Raw genomic sequence first — 20,784 nt, 5'->3', positions numbered from 1 at the left:
AGGCATTCCTCTTTAGACCTCTTTCTGGCAGGAAATATAATGTTGGATGGCAATTATACAGCCCTACAAAGGCAAAACACAATATCTATACACCAACAATGGAACTGGGGAAGATGGTTTCACTGATTTGATACTCTGAGTTTAAACATAGTTGAGCCAAACCTGCTCATTACAGGAGAACTAAGAGAAGCAAGATTTTGGTCATGATGTGTAGTTGCTGTGTTTGCCTTTGAACGGCAGTATAGTGAGCGCTGAAACTCTTTACAAAGACCTGAGGGGCACTCTACTGAGGTGAAAGGTCACCGCTAGGGAGGAGGAGGAGGAAGAAGTCACAGCAACACTGAATGGATTACAGTGCACACACACGAAAACACACGAACAGGGGAAGACAGTGTAACAGTGAAGCAACAAGAGCTGACATACAAACGCATGACACGACACAACCTGAGGAAGGAGATAACACAACAACAGCTCATCAGACAAGTGCACACATCAGAAAATACAACATCTCCAAACACACACACACACACACACACACATATAAAAATTAACAATTTTTTCATTTCATCAGATGTGTGGGTGTGTGGAAGTAATACAACATCCCCCAAACACACAAACACAAATTAAGCAGGAATCACACAAATAACCTTCTGTCACACAAGAATTAGGATATTCAACACATGTTCAACACATCATATCTGTGGGTGTGTGAAGGTGAGTGTGTGTTCAACTATACTGGCCTGAGGGTTAAAAGTGCAGCATTAACTTGTGTTAAATTCTTAATGTCTGAGCGTATAAGTGCGTGATGTATAAATGGGGGGAGAAAAAATTGAGGAAATAATCAGAGGCAAATACAATTAGAATGATAAAAGTTATTTTGAGGGTAAAATGAGAGAAAGCGAGTGAGAAAGATAGAGATGAGAGAGCTAGTGCTATAATGACATCACTAACATACTGTAACAGCCTTTGAGATATATGTAGATATATAGCAGAGGTTTCTAAGCTAGTCTAAGCAAAAACTCACATTTGAGCCAGAGAGAAAGAAATTAAGCCACTGAAAATGACTGAAATGGTGAATTACTCAATTTTCTAAAATGGAATATGTTTCATAATGTTATACTCCATGTTGGTAAGGTTACTTTGGAAATGTAATAGCTTACAGATGTTACCCTATTTAAAATGTAATACGTAGAGTGACTATTTCAAATACAGTACTTTATTAAAAATCTAAATCAGACTTTAGCACCTCTTTTTACTTTGAGATTGTTCTGAGGTTAACTTCAGATTTAAAAACATAACAAAATATAGTTTAATTGCTATGATACTATTTTTGAAACCAAACAAGCTATGAAACACTGGCATCTAACTATGCCGAATATAAAAATGAAGCATATACTGTACATAAACCCAAATAGGGAATAAAAGAGTTATTAAATAAGTATATGTCCTGTTCCGTGTCCTAAACTCTTAACATGTTGTCTCGTATTTTGGAGCAGTCGATGCATTTTGGCAAAGAAATTAATTCAATCTGTTGGTGTGTAAAAAAATATTCTGATGCAACCCCCTTTGTAATCTGTAACATTTTCATAAGTAACTGTAATTTAGGTATACTTTTTTTTTCTCAGTTACTGTAACAGTTACATTTTGTCATTAAATTATGTAATTCCACTATATGTAACTCCCCAACACTGATTGTGTTCTATGTACATCTTGGGTTTAGTATGTATTAAAATGCATGTATCAATTATTATTTTTATTTTTATTTTAGATTTGATATCATTTAAAATTATAGAACTTTATGCAGCATTTTTTTATTAGGTTACAAATAATATTAAAGGCTAGAATGAATTAATTCAGGGCAAATTGAAAAAAAAAAAAAAAAACGTTGTATTGCCCATTAATTCAAAAGTGACACTTTCATGACTGATCTTACTGTGTGAATTTAGTCTATGCAGATATTAAATACTTAAGTTATATCAGTGTGTAAATTGTCAAACACAGAGACCGAACATATAGAAGATATCATCCCCCTCTGACTCAAAGGCATATTGTTCCTGAGTGTGGCTTAGCTATGTTTGCATTGGTTGTTCTAATGCATGAATGTGCTAAACATATTCCTTGTACAAATTCTTTATATCCTGTTGAAATGTGTGCATATAAAAAATATTTCCCTTTAAAATAGCACTGTGCTGTGTGGAATTAATTAAATATCGAGCTCTGTTCATTCATCTAAATTCTACACTGCATCACGGTTTTTTTTTTTGTTTGTTTTTTTGAGCGTTACCTCTGATTCATTATGGTTTGATCCAAGAGGAGGCAGAATTGGCATTGAGGTCCTGCTGTAGCAGTGGCCCATCCGGCTTGAACCACTCCTCTGCTGGGGGGCAGACTGGGTTGGCGCCTGCAGCTTCTAGTGTTTTTGTGAGTGGGGAGTTGTAGGATTTGGTTGTGTAGAGGAGTGTATTTGGAATATGTGCAGGTTGGTAGAAAGGTGCAGGGAGTAGGAAGGTATAGTATAGAAAAAAAGGCAGAAGATGTCAATCATGCCATTGCAAAAAAAAAAAAGAGCAGATTCAAGAGGATGTGACACAGAGTGCAGAAGATAAGGAGAAAAAGGGCAAGATGAGGGGATGGATGGAGGGAAAGACACATGTGTAGAGACAAGCCAGGGTGGGAGGCCAGGAAGAGAAAGAGAATGAAGTAAAAAAAATCAATGAATGAGAGCAAGAAAGAGCATTGGCAAGCCAGATAGATAGATAGATAGATAGATAGACAGAAAGACAGACAAAGACCGACAGAGAGAGACAGAGAGAGAGAGAGAGAGAGAAAGAGAGAGAGAGAAAGAGAGAGGTAGCTGGTTTTGTGTTAATTGAGTCAGGAATTTTAATTTATTTCCTGAATCTGAATTTAGGTAGAAAACAGAAATCAGATTTGCTATTTGCATTTAAATGTAAGAAAGTAGAGTTAAATGAAAATATTTTAAAAGCCTTGAAATTTCATTAAAATATATGTTATAAATTAAGCAAGATGGAAGAACGGAATGCATTATCTGTATTAAACTCCTCTTCCTGTCATCCCAATTTGAATTCCAGTTTAACTTCCTCTGAGATGAGGCCAATTCAATTCAAACTCTTAAATTGAAAGAAAGACAATTCCTTTAATTCTTTTTTTTGCACAAAACAGAAGATAGACAGATATATCGACAGACAGAACGTTAGACAGACAGAAAGACAGCATTTAAAGAGCTTGTTTGATGTATCTGTTAATAATTTAATTTGTGCTACGATTATTTTCACTGAAAAATCCTGCTTTTATCAAAGATTAAACACATTTAACAAAGATATGAACTGAATTATTACTGCGTGTGTGGTAAGAGCTTTGCTAATGATGAGCGGCCTTCAGAATGATTGATGTGGTGAATTATGAGGATAACATAAGAGGAAAGCAGGGAGCGATGCTGTTAGTATGGATGCTGGAGAGTCTGTTTTAATGCGTATACCTCGGATGTACTTTGTGAAGTGCATGTTTATTTGTGTATAAAATATATATTGCTACAGTGTATGTGGTCTTTGCCCTAATATGCGATAATTAGCATCTGAACATACAACTTACCTTTCCCGAGTCTGTTCTGTGTGATGTACACTGAAAGTATGAGTATGAGAACGTGTTTGTTCATGGGTGCTGCATACCTTTCCTGACATTGCTGTCTGTGGTGCGGAACTCTCCGGTACTGAGAAGGAAGCAGGCCCTATCGTGGGGGTAACGTTCACGCCCCGTGCATGTCCCCAGCCCACCGGTGGCTGGACTCCTGTCATCTGGCCCCAGCACCTGATCTATGGTGGGACAGTCCTCATTAGCCAGAGCTGCGTTTGCAGCATCTCCATTCTGTTTCGAGTCTGAAAGAAAGAAAGAAAGAAAATTACTATTTGTGTTACTGTGTGCATGTGATATTAGAGACAGTCACAGTAACATGAAAAGCCAAGGAAGAGGGAAGAAAAAAAAAAGTCAGGGATGAAATGGGATAAATAAAAAGGAGCAAAAATAGATGTGCTACAAAAAGAGCAGCATCACTTGATTAAAATGGTGCAGGGGACTCAGAACATCACATACACAAACACACACAGCATGAATGAGTGTCTGAAAGAGTGAGATGTGCGCGCACACACACACTCAAACAAAGAAGCTGCAGGGGCACTTGTTCTTATAGCTTCCGACACAGCTGTCAAATCTAATCTGACGTGAGTTACCGCTCAACAATTTACAGAAATAAGCCAGGGGCAAAGCCTGCTAAAGACATGGAGAGAGATGGAAATAAAAGAGAGGATGGGGAGGCGAGGGAGAAGATGACAGAGACCCGTTATGCAGTTGGACCTCATTGGAGGAAATTAAAAATATTTATCAGTGAAATCTGTTAAGATGAACACGTTCACAGTTGAATGGTGACAAAGGGTGATGAATGGATGTCACAAAAGTCATAGCAAAGGTTGTGACATAAGGTTCACTACACCAGATATAACTCACTTTGTATTACAGCCATTACATGACAACCATTGAAGAGATTATAAAAATACTTATAACACAATAAAATAAAATAAACATTTATTCCCCCCTAGTTTCTTTAGAAATCCACATGGATTTATTTGTTCTGTGGAACACTAAAGGAGAAATCTAGAGCAATGTTCAAGCTGCTCTTTTCATACAACTGAAGTAAATGGAAACCATGGCTGGATTTTGAGTAAATAGTGAGTACATTTCTGCCCGTGCCTCACATAAAAGCTATTGTATTGACCCCATTCAATTTGACTGTATGAAATGGAGCAGCTCAAACGAAACATCTCCTTGTGTTTTCCACTGACAAAATGTAATCATATGGGTTTGGAATTTTGGGTGAACCTAGAAACCTCAGAATCAGAATCAGTCACAGAATCAGAGCACCTCTCAAGCAAGCCAAAAACCCACACTCACACATGGGGACGGGTGACAAACAAATGACTTTGTTATACGCTTCATACTTTTAGTTTTACACTACATAATAAAACTTCATTAACGGTACACATGATGGATATGATGCCAGTACTGTAGGTGTCAAGGGCATGTGGAAATGGTTTGAAGCTACAGGAGGGCACATGTGCTAAAGCGTTTCCTCACAGCAAGTGTCTCAGGATGCTCATGCTCCCTTTCATTTCCTTGGGAACTTCCAGCTGTGAGAACTCCATGGAAGAGCAAAACAAGGAGGAGGAGCCGAGAACTACAGCTGTCATCCATCTAAGAGGCTGCTCGTTCCAAAAATGTTACTTTCTAATATAAATGTTCTAAAGTCATCCTATTTATAAGGACGCACTGTCATAATCTGTATCTTTGGTGTTGAAATCATCGAAACATCAGCAGATATGTGCTGGTGATCTGAAACCTTTTGCTTATATTATAGATCAAATATACCATATGCCAATCTGAATTTCATAAAGATCTTAGTTCTTGTTGTACCGTAAAACATCCTTACATCAAGAATAACTTTACTTGAGAAGCTAAATATTTTTTTTACTGGATATATAAAAAATATACTGCTTAGGAAAATGTGTTTCTGCAGTGAGTGTGCAAATAGACTGCACACACAAATAGTACTGTAAGCTCTATGTCAATCATCTACAGAAAGCTGTTTGCTAGTTTCAGGATCATACTCCCTTCTCTTCTGATTGGGTAGGATGTTTTCTGGTTGTCTAAGAAACTCACTGGAACGCATGAAGCGTAATCCTGCTATCACTTTAATAACATTCCTGTTCTCTGTCAAACTCGGCCGTGACAGCACAGTTTTGCATTTTACTACTCTCAAATACTTGTGCGTATTTGTGTGTAGACATTACGCAAGATTCAGTTCAGACCCAGTTAAGGCGCTGACAGTTCATTATAAAAAGCTATAAGTGATGACCACAGGCATTTGAACAAAATGTTCTTGATGGGTGAGATGGAGCTAGTTGACATCACACACAAAAATACACTCACTTGGAAGTATTGTGCATGATGCATCAATAGCATTTTTTTTTTCATAATATACTCATACAACTAATCTTTTTGAGGTGCGGTCACATTAGTGAAATTTAAGGCAAAATGATGTAGAAAGCACAGCTCACACAGCAGTCACTTTCAATCTGTATGATGAATACAAGTGACCAGCTGTGTGCAAAACGCCCAATCATGAGGTCACAATTTCACCCACTAAATTTCACAGAGTGCCTGTAAATGTGACCGCACCTTTATTCTTGGAAATGTAACCTATTAGTGTAAAGAAATGTCACACACACAAACACGTAAACACATGGGGTACACTCACACACACACACACCTGCTCTGTTAATCTCTATGATTTCCTCCTGTGCAAGAGGACAGTCTCCTGCCATGCTTCCAGAGACCACCATACTGCCCAGCACATTACCCAAGATCCTGTGCGGTGAGGCAGTTGCCATGGCCAGGGCGTCTGGCTTGCAGTAGTTGGGCGATCCAGGCTGCGGAGCCCGAGGGATGTGCTTGTTCTTCTTCTTGGGCAGCTTCTGCTTGGCCATGGCCAGAGAGTAGTACATGCCGAAGTTGTTTACAATGACGGGCACAGGCATGGCGATGGTCAGCACGCCCGCCAGGGCACACAAGGCACCCACTAACATACCAGACCATGTCTCTGGATACATGTCACCATAGCCCAGTGTTGTCATTGTGACCACTGCCCACCAGAAGCCGATAGGGATGTTTTTGAAGGTGGTGTGGGCGCTCGCCGTGGGGTCGGCCGGGTCGGCGCCGATGCGCTCGGCGTAGTAGATCATGGTGGCGAAGATGAGCACCCCCAGAGCGAGGAAGATGATGAGGAGCAAGAATTCATTGGTGCTGGCACGGAGCGTGTGACCCAGCACTCTCAGCCCCACGAAATGACGCGTGAGCTTGAAGATTCGCAGGATTCGGACGAATCGCACCACACGCAAAAAGCCCAGCACGTCTTTCGCGGCTTTCGAGGAGAGGCCGCTCAGCCCCACCTCCAGGTAAAAGGGCAGGATGGCTACAAAGTCGATGATGTTCAGCGAGCTCTTGAAGAACTCCGCCTTGTCCGGGCAGAAGATGACGCGGGCGAACACCTCGATGGTGAACCAGATGACGCACATGCCCTCCACGTAGGTCAGCCAGTTGTCAGTCACTACCTCAAACACAATCTCCTCCCGTGTGACGTTCCCCACCGTCACGTTCTCTGTCTTATTGTAGATGGTGTTGAAGGCCTCGTGTGTCTCCAAGCAAAATGTTGAGATGGAGATGAGGATGAACAGGAGCGAGCCGAACGCCACATACTGGAAACAGAGATAGGAAGGCACAGAGAGAGACAGAAAGACACAAAGAGAGATGAGAAGATGAGCACATTAATATTATACAGTGAAATCAGTGAGATCACTATTGGAATAAAGAACTGGTACAGTGCTTAAAGCTGAAGTGTGTAATGTCTGTGGCAGAATTGCAAAAATGATGATAATCTGATCTAAAACATCATTAACATCATGACTTTTTCCTCCTCTGCAATCTGCTGTAGATAAGGAGTCTTCAACAGGGGCTCTGACAAATATCGTTTGATAGTAAACCAAAATTGTGTCCCAAATGACAGAATATACATTATGCCTTTTTTGAAGGTTATTTTCTCATCCAGTGTCTGAAAACTATTCCCCTTCTGCTAAGGAAAGCTGCGACAGTAAAGCGCATGAAACCATTCCACACTGTTTTTTATTTTATAGCTATATTTTAGATATATGTACCTTCTAGGTATTTGAAGTGAACTTTTTCTTGTCGTATTTTCAGTTTGAACACACTTCTCACACTATTATCCAATGGCATAGAAGAGTGCATAAGTACGCATTTTTTGTAAAACATGATCCAAGTAAACATTTCATTCTTCCTGTCACATTAAAACATACCATGTACAATGTTAGTGTACAATAATAGTTATTTTAATGGCTTTACAATTTAAGTACAATAGTCTATGTGAATGTATCAATAAAATAAAACACGTGTTATTATAGACCAGGCTTAAACTGCAATGCTCAATTTCAACAATATGTAACAGAGTCAGTGTTTGGTGTCACAATACAACAAAAGGTCCTTGGCCTGAAAAAGATTGAAAAACCCTTTATTCTATACAGATTTTCTAAATCAAATCGCATGGCAGTCAGTTCTGTGCTTAGAGCCATAATCTGTTGGCATCAGGTACACAAGCGCATGGAAAGAACCTTGAAAATAAAATAGTCTACATGACAGAATAAGCACTTTAACATCCAGAGGCTGCTGTGATGCAATTTGGACCACTGCAGATGTCCTTCACAATCAGGAGGTGTACTACAGATAGAGGGCGCCAAATACTACAACAAAACAGCAAAAGTGCTCTAAGAATAGTGGGAATGGTGTGAATGCAGCAGTCTCATTGACACGCTACACTGAGGAAACACCACAGGGGGAGAAAAGATGGGGAAAAGCAGACTTTGTGAGTAAGACGAGGAGAATGGATGATGGAGGCAGAAAAAATGAGAGTAGATGGTACGTATACAAAGACCTGTAATTGAAGGGGATAAAGGGAGAGAAAAAAGAAATGTAGATTTAGAAATAGAAGAAAAAAAATGGAGAGCATAAGGAAATGGAAAGGATGAGAAAAGAGGAAGGGAGGGCTGGTGAATTATAGCAGTGTGTGCTGTGCGTGGTCACCATTCTGAAAACAGACATGTCATGTTGGCTCTCATGCAGATAGATGTGCATTGATAGAGTGCACGTCTCTTGTTAAAGCCCACAGCCTCTTCTCCTATCACCTGCAATCAATATAATCTGTTTATCTCCATCCACCTTAGTGCCAGCATCCATACTATGATTTTTTTTTACGTAGCCCGACATTACAGCCATTTATTTGGAAGTGTAGGTGTGTGTGTGTGTGTGTGTGAGAAACACTGCTGCTGCTGCTGCCATTCCCCCTCTGCAGTGCTCACATTCTTCTCCCCACTCCCCACTCCTCATTTCTCCCCCTCCTCTCTGTCAATCCACACTTGCCCCTCCTCCCTTTACTGGGGTAAACCAGTCCTTTTGCAGACGAATATCTGTCCACCTCCTTTTCTGGCTCCTCTGCACTGACAGTCCACCTACACAGTTATCATTTTATCCTGTGGCTTTTCTGCCCAGATGTCCCTCACATTTCATAATGACTTGTCAGACATTTACACTACAATTTTTTTTTCATGATCAGTATTTTCTAAATGCATTTCAATGAAAAGCAAAACGATTAACATACACACTTTTTTTTTTTGTAAATAGCACTACATTTTGTTCGATATATGCTTAAAATAAGAACGAAACTTACTAACAGGGTTAAAAAAAATTATCTGAAAAGAATATTATCGTCGTTTCTATTTTATTTGTTAAAGTTTCAATGAAACATCCGAGTGAAATCAATAATGGGAAAAGAAAAAAAATTAGGGGACATTTGAGCTGTGGCTGTTGTGCTAAAATGATTTAAATATTATATTTTTATGAAACATTACAAAGTAAAAAAAAAAAAATACATAGGTGATTTGTACACAAGACCTATAATATGCATTTACAAAAGAGATGAATGAACAGGTGAATTTTCATGTTGACTTTGTGAATTTATCTTATTGGTAAATTTGTCTTATTTCAAAAATGTTTGCATTTGAAAATTTGACGAATATAGGCTACTAATTATGAAAAAAAAAATCAGTCTAGATGCACAGACAAACCACTTTCAGTACCCATAAAAACAATAACACACGAAGAAAACAGACACAGACACAAACAGTTACTTAACTATTTGAATTAAGACACCTAAAAAATTTTTTAAGGACATCTCTCAAATAGCTGCAGTCAGGTCAATCCTCCCATGACGAACGAGGAGCAGTCAAATGAAGGACTGAGGCATCCTGGGAGAATTTACTAATTCCCCAACCCGATTAGCATGAACTAATTTAACGAACCCATCTTGTCGTGCCCTCAAAATCCTGATGAGGGACCCGTTTGTGTGTCAAGCAGACACACTACCACGCACACTGTCACCACTACTCCACACGTTCTGCTCCAGATGGTAAAAATAAGATATCATTCTAATTTGACAAGAAATCCTTTTTTTGTAATATTCTGGAGAGGAAAGTAGGAAAATGTTGGAGCAGAGCAAAGTACATCATACATCATGAATTTAACTCTTTTTATATATAGTTATATTATATATACATACATATATATATATATATATATATATATATATATACACACACATACATACATATATACATATATATATATATATATATATATATATATATATATATATATATACATACATATATATACATATATACATACATATATATATACACATACATATATACACATATATATACTGCATACTGTATATATATATATATATATATATATGTGTGTATATATATATATATATATATATATATATATATATATATGTACTGTAGACACACACACATGTGTAGCCTGAATGCACTGTAAGTCGCTTTGGATAAAAGCCTCTACTAAATGCATAAATGTAAATGTAGAGTTAAATTGATTCATTGATATTCATTTTGCCTATATCTGACAGTTTTCAAGCCAACTGGTGTTCGCGACTCATTTGCATAAAGTTAAAATACTCTCAACTTGGGCAGACACTCAACACACATCATCAAATTTCACTGTTGTGTCTAAAACTGGCCAACTCTTCGTAAATGATAACTTTGGCTGCGTTTACACTTGACATTAACATGCGACCTGTAGGCCTATCCAGATGTAGTACACATACACATTAAAAAGACAAGTGTAAAGGAATCCAAAGTAAAGTTATCCGATCAGCGTGTCCTGGTCCAGAGGTAGAGGACGCATTGTGATCAGATCTCAGTGCAATATAAACACAATCCAGCCATCGTGTCTGCATTCGCAGGTCAACATCACGCAAAAATCTACCCCATCTCTCACGACCTGTCCGCAAAAAAAAGACAGAGAACTTATACACTCCTCTTTGATTTGTAAAATGTCCCGCGACTGAAAATGCTTTTCAAAAGAAAACCCACCACTTCAAGTTGACTTTGCACCGGGCCATTCTATGCAGACTTATTTAAATATTGCATGGCAAGACAGATCCGATCGGTTATAGAAAATTCAGTCGATGTTGCCAAGTGTCGGATCATCAGTCTGATTGACTGATGATCCGATCTGCTTGATCGGCTCACGGTGATCACATGTTAGTGCCAAGTGTAAACGCAGCCATTTAGATCGCTTCCACACTGCAGAGCACTGTATCGAACAGCCCTTTATTCTTAAAGGACACAAAACCTCAGCGCTTATGCAAGAACAGAATTGAGTTTTTCTGAGTCTGGTTCCACAGTTGTGGAACGAAGTCTAAGAGCATCACTGTTTAAAGATTTAGATTTAGACTAGAGGAAGAATAAGGACTCTAGCAGGAGAGACTCTCCTGGAATTAAGTAACTCTTCACCATAATGCCTTAATGCCACTTCTGGGAGTGTGGACACGCTCCTAATGGCTGTTTGCTGCCCACAGTTCTGCTCTTGTTCCTGTATTCCATTACGAGATACTCTGATGCGACGGACATGTTTGTACCCAATCATGACCAGCTTTTTCTGTAAGAAAGGTTGAGTGAAATATGACCCCTTAAGACGGTGCCTGCTGATTCCATGCGGTCAAAATTTCTAAAAACATGCTGAAACATACCAGACAAAAAATAAAGACAGGTGTCTTTATTGCATGCATGCATCTAAACGTCCTAAAACCAGACTCCTGTGTATAAGACAGAATATCAGAACCATAGGAGAATGAGAATGAATTTTATACATTGGAATGAGTGTACAGTATAACCATAACTTTCCCCAGCACACCAGTCAAGACGATCATCTAGGTTTAACATCGAATTTCACACTCTACTGGACCCTACATCAGTTCTGCAAAGACTTTAGATGACTGTCAGAAAATGAATGTGCTAGTGGCTGCCACCATGAACTATACACTCACAACCGGAGTGCTTTCTTTCATATAATTCTCTCACACACACACACACACACACACACACACACACACACACACACTCAGGGTGTACTTATCCAGAGTGAGCAAAAGGGCTGGCAAAATCACTCTGGACCCCTCACATCCAGCACACTCCCTCTTCGAACTGTTGCCATCTGGTCAACGCTACAGAGCACTGAGCACCAGAACGACCAGACACAGGAACAGTTTCTTCCCTCAGGCAATCCATCTAATGAACACGTGATAATAACTGTGGAACACACTACACTATTTATATTTATATACACATACACTTATTTATCTAACACACATACTTAGTGTACACTTAAATTTTGCATATAATATACCTGTACATACATAACTGCTTTTTGTAATATATCTGCCATACATTTTGTATATTGTCATTCCTTACCTACTTATTTCTATTTTTTATTCTTTTATTATGTGTTTTTGTTCTGTCGCTGTCATTCTGTTCACGAAAACAAATTCCCCACAATAAAGCTCATTCTGATTCAGATTTTGACACACACACACACACACACACACACACACACACACACACACACACACACACACACACACACACACACACACACACACACACAAAACGATTTTGCATACAGAAAGCTATTAGGAGCTTTTAATGTATTTTTGTACATATATTATGTAATTATTAATCATTGTGAGATAATTAAAGATATTTCAACCTTAAATTCTCATTTTATTATTATTTTTACTTCAATATTTTTTCCCTTTACCAAGTGAAAGCCCACACTCCATTTAGGATTAGCACAATCTTCATCTTTCCCCAGAAAATTGCAGAAACTTCTCCAGGAAGCTCAGGAGAACCTTCACCATTACTTGGCTTGAGAACGGTCGAGTAAGTAAGTAAAGCGAGCTATTCCAAGAGGAGCATTTAAGTGTTGCTTTTCCCAGAGACACTGTGTCAGCTCTGTGGGAAATGCCTGCTAGATTTCTGGAGGAATTGCCTGCAGAGTAAATACTAAAAAAACATACTCCAGCAAATCAGAAGGCCTGATGAGATCAAAAAACAATGCATCATGTCTTACAAACACAACATTTTGTTGTATGGTGCAGAACACTGTACAGAACACAGCACTGCACCTTCTTTGAAGCACAAAAGGTCAAAGCTTTGGTCTCAGATTCCTCTGAACACTGTTCTCACACCAGTGGTGTTTGCGTGTGCTGCATAGTGTCGTTGAAACAGCTCACACTGAGCCAGTGCATGAATTCCTTCAAAATTCCCTCTAATAATATTCAGAACCTACACTAGTTATGTAATATAGGCTACATGTTGATTCTGATGGACGACAGCACTGGGCAGCCACACTGAGTTTACTGCGCAAGTTAAAACCCTCTACAAGTTACTGTACTGTCTTGGAGTTCAAAGGTCCGAGACCTTCAATATGAATGTCACAAATTTGTACAATTGAGAAGTGACCTAGTAATAGGGGGCTACAGAAGCATAATACAGTTGCCAGTCATGTCTTATGTTCAGTTTAAACAGAACATGCTCTCACAAAATAACTCCTGCCGGTACTGAGAATCGAGCCTGCAACCCTCAGGGGTTACAAGTCCACCTCTCATTTGTTTAAAGTTTACATTTTAAATCCCTGATTTATAATGTGGTCTAATGACTTTTGCATCACACTCACATCAACCTCAAACACTGGAGCACAGCACTCCACGTCTTGTCTTAGTTTGCATGCTGCTGCATTAACACTGCACCACAGATAAGGAAGTAAACAACTGAAATGAAGGGAAAATGGCCTTCTCCATAGAATTCAAAGCTAAAACCACAGCAGAATAATATTTTTTTCTATCATTAATAAATCATCTACAGTTGGTGTTTATGAATATACATAGGCTGTGGGCTAAAAATAGAGGTCTAGATTTGTCTGGAGTATTGGAAACAGAAGGCAGAGTCTCGAGTAAAAGGAGCAATCTGGCCACAAGCACACAATTTTAAAGAGCAGATGACTGGAGAGGAGATAGGAAGTAGATACAATAGACGTGGCAGATGTCGTAGTTTAAAGAACCAGAACCCTATACAGTCTTTCACATCCCTTTTAATATGCATCTACAAAATGATCCGATCTTCTCTGATCTCTAAGGAGAAAATCCCTCCTTTATATTCCAGCCATCTCTGTATCCTCATTCTCTTCACCCGCCGCCTTCATCTTACTGTTTTTTTCTCTGTCCACATCTTTCATTAGACATGGAGTGACCTAATTTTTTATTAGCACTGTGCAGTACACCAAAATATTACAGACCACACTGTCTCACACACATCACAGTTTGTAGGACTCATATTCTCATACTCTTTGTTTTTTGTATCTCTCTTCTCTGTCCATTCCTCTGTTCCTGTCTTCTCTCACCATGAATAATGAACAGAGGTGCAAATATCAATATTAATCACTTAACATTAGTCAAATTCCTGACCTCTTAGGCAAAAGACCGTTCGGCACAGTTTCCAAAAATGGTGTCTTTTTCTTTTTGTCGTCTTGAAAGCACTTTCATCCTTTAATTGTTTTGTATAGATTTTATACTTTATTCTTGTCCCAGAAGCAGTTTTTCAATTTCAACTATGCAATTCTCTCATAAAAATATGAGTGGAATCAACAGACAATTTATACAAAAACACAAATTACTACTAATTACTAAGTAATTATCTACTAGTAACTACTAATTACTACTAGTAAATATCACTTGTGAACAAAGTGCATGTAATTTATGCATCAATTTTGTTAAATTACGCAAAAATTGTAAAAATACTGTTTCATTGTGTAAATGAAGTGAAATTCGGCCAAGTAATTTAACTTTAATGACCCTGTTATTTTTCTCACAGCTTAACTGTGACACTTAAATCAATGGAGTCAGCGATTAATTGTTCGAATATGTGACTCTAGTGAAGTGACATTCAGCCAAGTATGGTGACCCATAATCAGAATTTGTGCTCTGCATTTAACCCATCCGAAATGCACACACACAGAGCAGTGAACACACACACACACACACTGTGAGCACACACCTGGAGCAGTGGGCAGCCATTTATGCTGCGGCGCCCGGGGAGCAGTTGGGGGTTAGGTGCCTTGCTCAAGGGCACCTCAGTCGTGTTATTGAGGGTGGTGAGAGAACTGTACATGCACTCCCCCCACCCACAATTCCTGCCGGCCCGGGACTCGAACCCACAACCCTTCGATTGGGAGTCCGATTCTCTAACCACCAGGCCACGACTTCCCTAACATTTGGATTCCCTAAATTTGGATACATAAAATGCTAGGTGCAAACTAAACCCTAGAAATGGTAAATGGACTGCATTTATATAGCGCTTTCAACAGACCACATGGCCATCCAAAGCGCTTTTTACAAGTTGCCTCACATTCACCCATTCACACACACATTCACACACCGACTGCGGTGTCAGCCATGCAAGGCGCCATCCAGCTCATCGGGAGCAGCTGGGGTTAGGTGTCTTGCTCAAGGACACCTCGACACTTGGTCAGGTGGAGCCTGGGATTGAACCACCAACCTTCCGGTTTGTAGACAACCTACATGAACCACTGAGCCACTGCCGTAGAAAGACAAAAGGAGAGTCTATAATTTTATTCTAAAAATGTCAAATGTCCTTCCACTACCATTTCCACCTCAGAATATGTATGAAAACACCATTGTTAGTACTAAAAATAAAATTCAGATGTAATTTCCACAAAGCCAAAGACTCTCCCTGCTGCATGTGTTTCGCCTCTAAAAATGGTATAGTATACGTCTGAAAAAATACAGCAATCTAAATTGCTAACATAGTTCAATTGTCTGAGAAGTGAAATACAATGTCAAAAAAGTACAAAGAAAGGAGCAAAGCGTGTTTGTCGGTCAAAGATTTAAGTGAATTAACAATAAGACGAATAGGGAAGTGCAAGCGTAATGCAACAGTGCAGAGAAGTACAGTAGGATTAAGAGGAAAAGAAGCAGCATTTCAGACAGAAGATTACAACACACTATTAGCATCAATTAACTGGGATGTATAAAGCCCTACAGACAGGTCCATACTAATCAGAGCCCGGTGATGCATACATGACCTAGCTATGTCACAGAGAGAGTGATACTAAGACAGGAAAAGAGAAAGAGTGTGTGAGAGAAAGAAACTAGCAGAAGCAGGACAGGAAAAGAGGGAGTGAGTACATCAGAATTCACCAGGAATAGATCAGAACAGGGCTAAATAAGAATGTTAATTCAGAAAGGAGAACAAGCAGGGGAAAAAACCTACCTTTATCATGCACACGATGGGAAAAATGAAAGCAGAATTCAGATCCCAAATGTACAAAACACTATTGAGTCAGCTCACCTGCTTTTTCTCGACTTTGTACAAATGAGTGCTCTAGCAGCCATAAAAATAATGTCATTGTTAAATTTTCAGACAACATTGCTATTTTAGGGTTTACTGCACATGGATGCAAGTCCCATTGTGTAATTTTGATGAAATAAGCAATTCTGTACAATCCCAGCTAACAGGAAACAATCCGTGTTAGTTACGAACAAATTTTCTTTCATTAAATTTAAATGGACAGTTCACCAAAAAAATGAACATTTACCCATGATTTACTGACACTCAAGCCACCCAAGGTGTATGTGACCTTCTTCTTTCAGACAAATACAGTCGTCTGAAAGAAGCTTTGTAAGCTTTATAATACCAGTGAATGGGGGTCAAGATTTTGAAGCCCATTAAAGTGCATTCATCCATCCTAAAATGTACTCCACCCGGCTCGAGGGGTGAATAAATGCTTTCTGAAGTGAATCGATGTATTTTTGTAGGAAAAAATATCCATATTTAAAACTTTATAAGCTGTAATCCCTAACTTCTGCTAACTGTTGTACACAATAGAGCGGATGATGAAGGACGTAGGCGGAGCATAAACTCTGGTTAGAAAACCCTTTTTGGGCTTCGAAATCTCTACCCCTATTCACTGCCATTATAAAGCTTGGAAGAGCCAGGAAATATTTTTAATATAACTCTTATTGTAGTTGTCTCAAAGAAGAATGTCTAGGATGGCTTGAGGGTGAGTAAATAATGGAGTATTTGTCATTTTTGGATGAATTATCCCAATAATAGACCATTCGTTCAAAGTTATCTACAGTAAGTACATGTTAGAACAAAAACACTATTTATGTATTGTTCATCGAACCTTTCCCTAAAACATTTGAGTTGAAAGTTCATCCAACATGTTTTTAATGTTATTACTTAAGTTCCCATAATGTTTGCAAAATGATCAAATGAAATGTTCCCTTAATGTTCAGATTATCCAGAAAAGTATTATTTGAACATTATTTTTTAAAAATGACATTGAACATTCAAAAATGATGTTTTCATAACTTAATACAAACATTAGAAAAATACAAATTTTTGTGAGCTGTGGTGATTACTTAATGTTTGATGAAATTAAATGAAGATGAAGTCACCATTATTGGCAGTAGCCTTAAAATGCTGTTGTATATTTACTGAGAAATGAGCCAATTCATATTCCAAAACAATTTTCCATACACTGCTATGTACGTAAATACCCCAACACAGTGAACAAAGAGTAGGATTTTCAAGAAAACAGAGAGAGACAGTAAAACAGGCACAGACAGTTCTGTATGGAACGCATTTAACTCTACAAATGTTTCACTTTCAGTTATATGAATGGGACACCTTATATAGATATAGAAATATAAGAAAATGGAGAAGCTTTATGCATTAAAACTCTAGCATTAAAATGATTAATACACTGTTAGTTCATTTAACACAAATAGCAGATACATATGAAGAAACCATTTTTTATGTCTTTTTTTTAATGACCAAAATAAGCTTTCATGATCTGAAACATCTGTTTGACTCAAAACAGGATCTGTTTTCTTGTGCACCATACAGTAAATAGCATGTAAGTGTGAATATAATCACTGAGTGTAATGGTCCGTACGCTCCCTCAGGTCGCATAGCAGTTGTCTGATTCTGCTCAGTTTCAGCAGAGACTGGGAAGTGTCCAAGATGAGTGTACATGATGCTGCAAGCCACAAGTTCTGCATTAACTGGAGAGATATTAGAGTATCAGAGAGAGAGAGAGAGAGAGAGAGAGAGAGATGGAACTAGATGCTGGCAATGCAGAGGACGCTTGTACGGCAGGGTTCGTATGAAACAGCGCCCTCTTTACGTGAGAGGTGAAAGTGCAGGTCTCTGAGGTCTGGTATGGGAAAACTGAGGCAATGCTGATCTCCCCACACAGTGCTCATGTTTCTGCCTGTGGTTGTTCCCTGCACCCCAGGTCTGTTCTATTCATATCCGGCAGCGCTGTGTGTGAGAGCGAGAGAAAGAAAGAAAGAGAGAGAGAAATCCTGCGCGAACCCAATCTGCTACATGCCAGTGCACTGCAGCATTTGGCTGATGCAACTGCGCATATGAACAAGAATACTGTGGATCACATATACAAAACACAAGAGCACACGAACAGGTGAAGACATATTAGGAATCATTACGGAGCACAGACACCTCTGTCACACAGGGTCATGTCCACCATTATCACAACACCTTGATAGTGGCAGATTCAACAACACCACCAGCTGTGCAACATTCAGCAAGACGGTTAAAAAGCTTAGACCTAGTATACGCTACAGGTGACAGTGTGTGTATTTTTTCATATCAAGATATTGGTACCTTAAATTATGGTTTTCGTGCATGGAATTGTCTGTTAGTATTTGTGACAGAATAAAAAGATGCTTAGTTTTAGAAAATCACTGTTAACCTAAACACATTGACCAATTTGAAATTTCCATTATACACTTCACTGAGAAAATATCACAGCATATAATATTGACTGAATATGTTGCTTTAGGAAACGATGAGACCTTATGGCAAGCAATATGCAACAGAAACGAATAAATGTAAAAACGCAAACGGTAATCTGGAAAGTCTCAAAATCATAGAAGCTTCACAAAACGTCACATTAGAAAAAAAAATACAGTTTTAAAGTATGAAATTATTTAGACTTGCATTTAAAAATCAAAAACAGCAGCATTTGAAATTCTTCAAAACTTCAAATCAAAACTATGTATCAAAGCACCTTTAAATAAACTTGTCTGAGGTTTAATGGACTTGATGTCTATTTATATTACTTGTCTTTAACGTGACAGAAAAGGACACTTACTTTTAGAAATTCGTTGTTCACCTACTAGCACAGTCCTTTCAAAAAAAAATTCCACACCATTCAGTTTATTCAATAAAAAGATGCCAAAACACACACATTTCTGGCTATTTCTGCAGACCCTCTTTCCTTGATGGACTCACGTTTATGATACCTAAACATATGGAAAATCTATTAATAATAAAATGCAAACATGTAAGCATGTATAGTTTGGATAGTAAAATAAATAGACTAAAAAGAGGAGAAAATGCTTAATGTCAAATACAACTCACTTTCACTCGATCAAACAAATACAATATTTATCTTAGTATTTATTTGCTTGGCTGGTAAATCACTCGTCTGTTTTTGCTCAGGCATTTACAAAATGGTTCATTTTGCTATGTAGCCTAAAGGTGCAATTCACATATACTCTGAATATTGCTTGCTCTGTGACAAATTGCTTTTGTTCCTCTACTGTAAGTCGGATTGGTTAAAAGTCCGCGAAATGCAAGTATACATTTGTTGACAATGGACATCTGACCTTTTATACCCCACAAAATTTCCCCCAAAATTTTTAAAATTGTACCTTAAATCGCAATAATATTGTTATATGTGCTGTATATTATTAGGTTCTTATTATTATTTCACTTCTGCATGAATAAATGTACTTCTTTATAATAAACACATTTGCTACGGCGTTGTGTTCTCCAATAAAAAGTCTGGATCCTGAAGCAAAACCTGTCAAGAATCCCTGATCTAATCAAGCACAAACACATCATAAACACGCACACACGCGCCTCTCGGGGGGTAATCGGCACCACTCAGTGCTTGCGGCTGATCACTGCACTGAATCAGCATGAAAAAAATCAATAGGATCATTTAAATGAAAAACAAAGAGTGGTGGAGAGGATTTCATTATAAATCAATTGATAAATCCATCGACTAAAAGCATCTAATTTAATATGTCATAAATGTGCAGCCTTCTGCTATACGCATACCAGAGGACAAGCAGTGGCTTACCAGACAGAATAACATATTTGGCTAAGCAAGCATGTTAGCGAGGCAGAAAGGGAAAGGTAGAAATGGAGGAAGGGGAAAGCATTCTGGAGCGTCACAGTAATGTATCGCCTCGAGCCCTCTCCCTCTTTTGCCTTACTGCACCATAATGACATGAACCAATGGATACCCAAGGTGGAAAACAGATGGAGGAGGGGCCCGAGAAGAGAAATGGGTGGGAGAAAGTGAAAGAGATGGGAGAGTGGGAATGCCGAAATGGTCGCCTGCTAAAGAGAAGCCATCCATAATGCAAAAACAACCTATAACCGGCATCAAACCCACTTGGAGTGTGTGTGTGGAGATGCATAAAGGGGTAAGGGGTTGTGATGATGGAAACAACAGAAGGGGCGCAATGCTGATGAAAGACAGAGGGTGTGAAGTGCAGAGAAGGGAACGGGGGATACGGGAGGAGGGGGAGAAGCGAGTGGCGGCTCGTTCTGCTTTGTAAGGAGCAGCACTGATTGGTTGGGGATTCTGTGCAGTGGCTGG

The 20,784-nt window shown here is 38.7% G+C and overlaps 1 protein-coding gene across 7 annotated transcripts in view; it reads right to left on the bottom strand.

Annotated features, from left to right (window-relative positions):
• LOC132145467 (potassium voltage-gated channel subfamily C member 1-like) overlaps positions 1 to 20,784 on the bottom strand; it is a 58,094-nt gene that overhangs the window by 20,576 nt on the left and 16,734 nt on the right. For 3 of the 7 annotated variants that reach the window (XR_009434466.1, XR_009434467.1, XR_009434468.1), the window contains exons 3-5: positions 6,341 to 7,325; positions 3,690 to 3,896; positions 2,285 to 2,410 (exon numbers count right to left, since the gene is read on the bottom strand). Coding sequence is in view for 3 of the 7 variants with exons in the window: in XM_059556532.1 (XP_059412515.1) it covers positions 3,690 to 3,896; positions 6,341 to 7,325 (1,192 nt within the window). In the remaining 4 variants the exon portion in view is untranslated. The remainder of the gene's footprint in view (positions 1 to 2,284; positions 2,411 to 3,689; positions 3,897 to 6,340; positions 7,326 to 20,784) is intronic. The other 4 variants (XR_009434469.1, XM_059556532.1, XM_059556565.1 and 1 more) reach the window with 2 other exon arrangements.

Source organism: Carassius carassius, chromosome 1 (assembly GCF_963082965.1).
Source record: "Carassius carassius chromosome 1, fCarCar2.1, whole genome shotgun sequence".
Lineage (NCBI taxonomy): Eukaryota > Metazoa > Chordata > Actinopteri > Cypriniformes > Cyprinidae > Carassius > Carassius carassius.
Note: the sequence above shows the minus strand (reverse complement) of the source record. Positions and strands in the feature narration are given on the sequence as shown.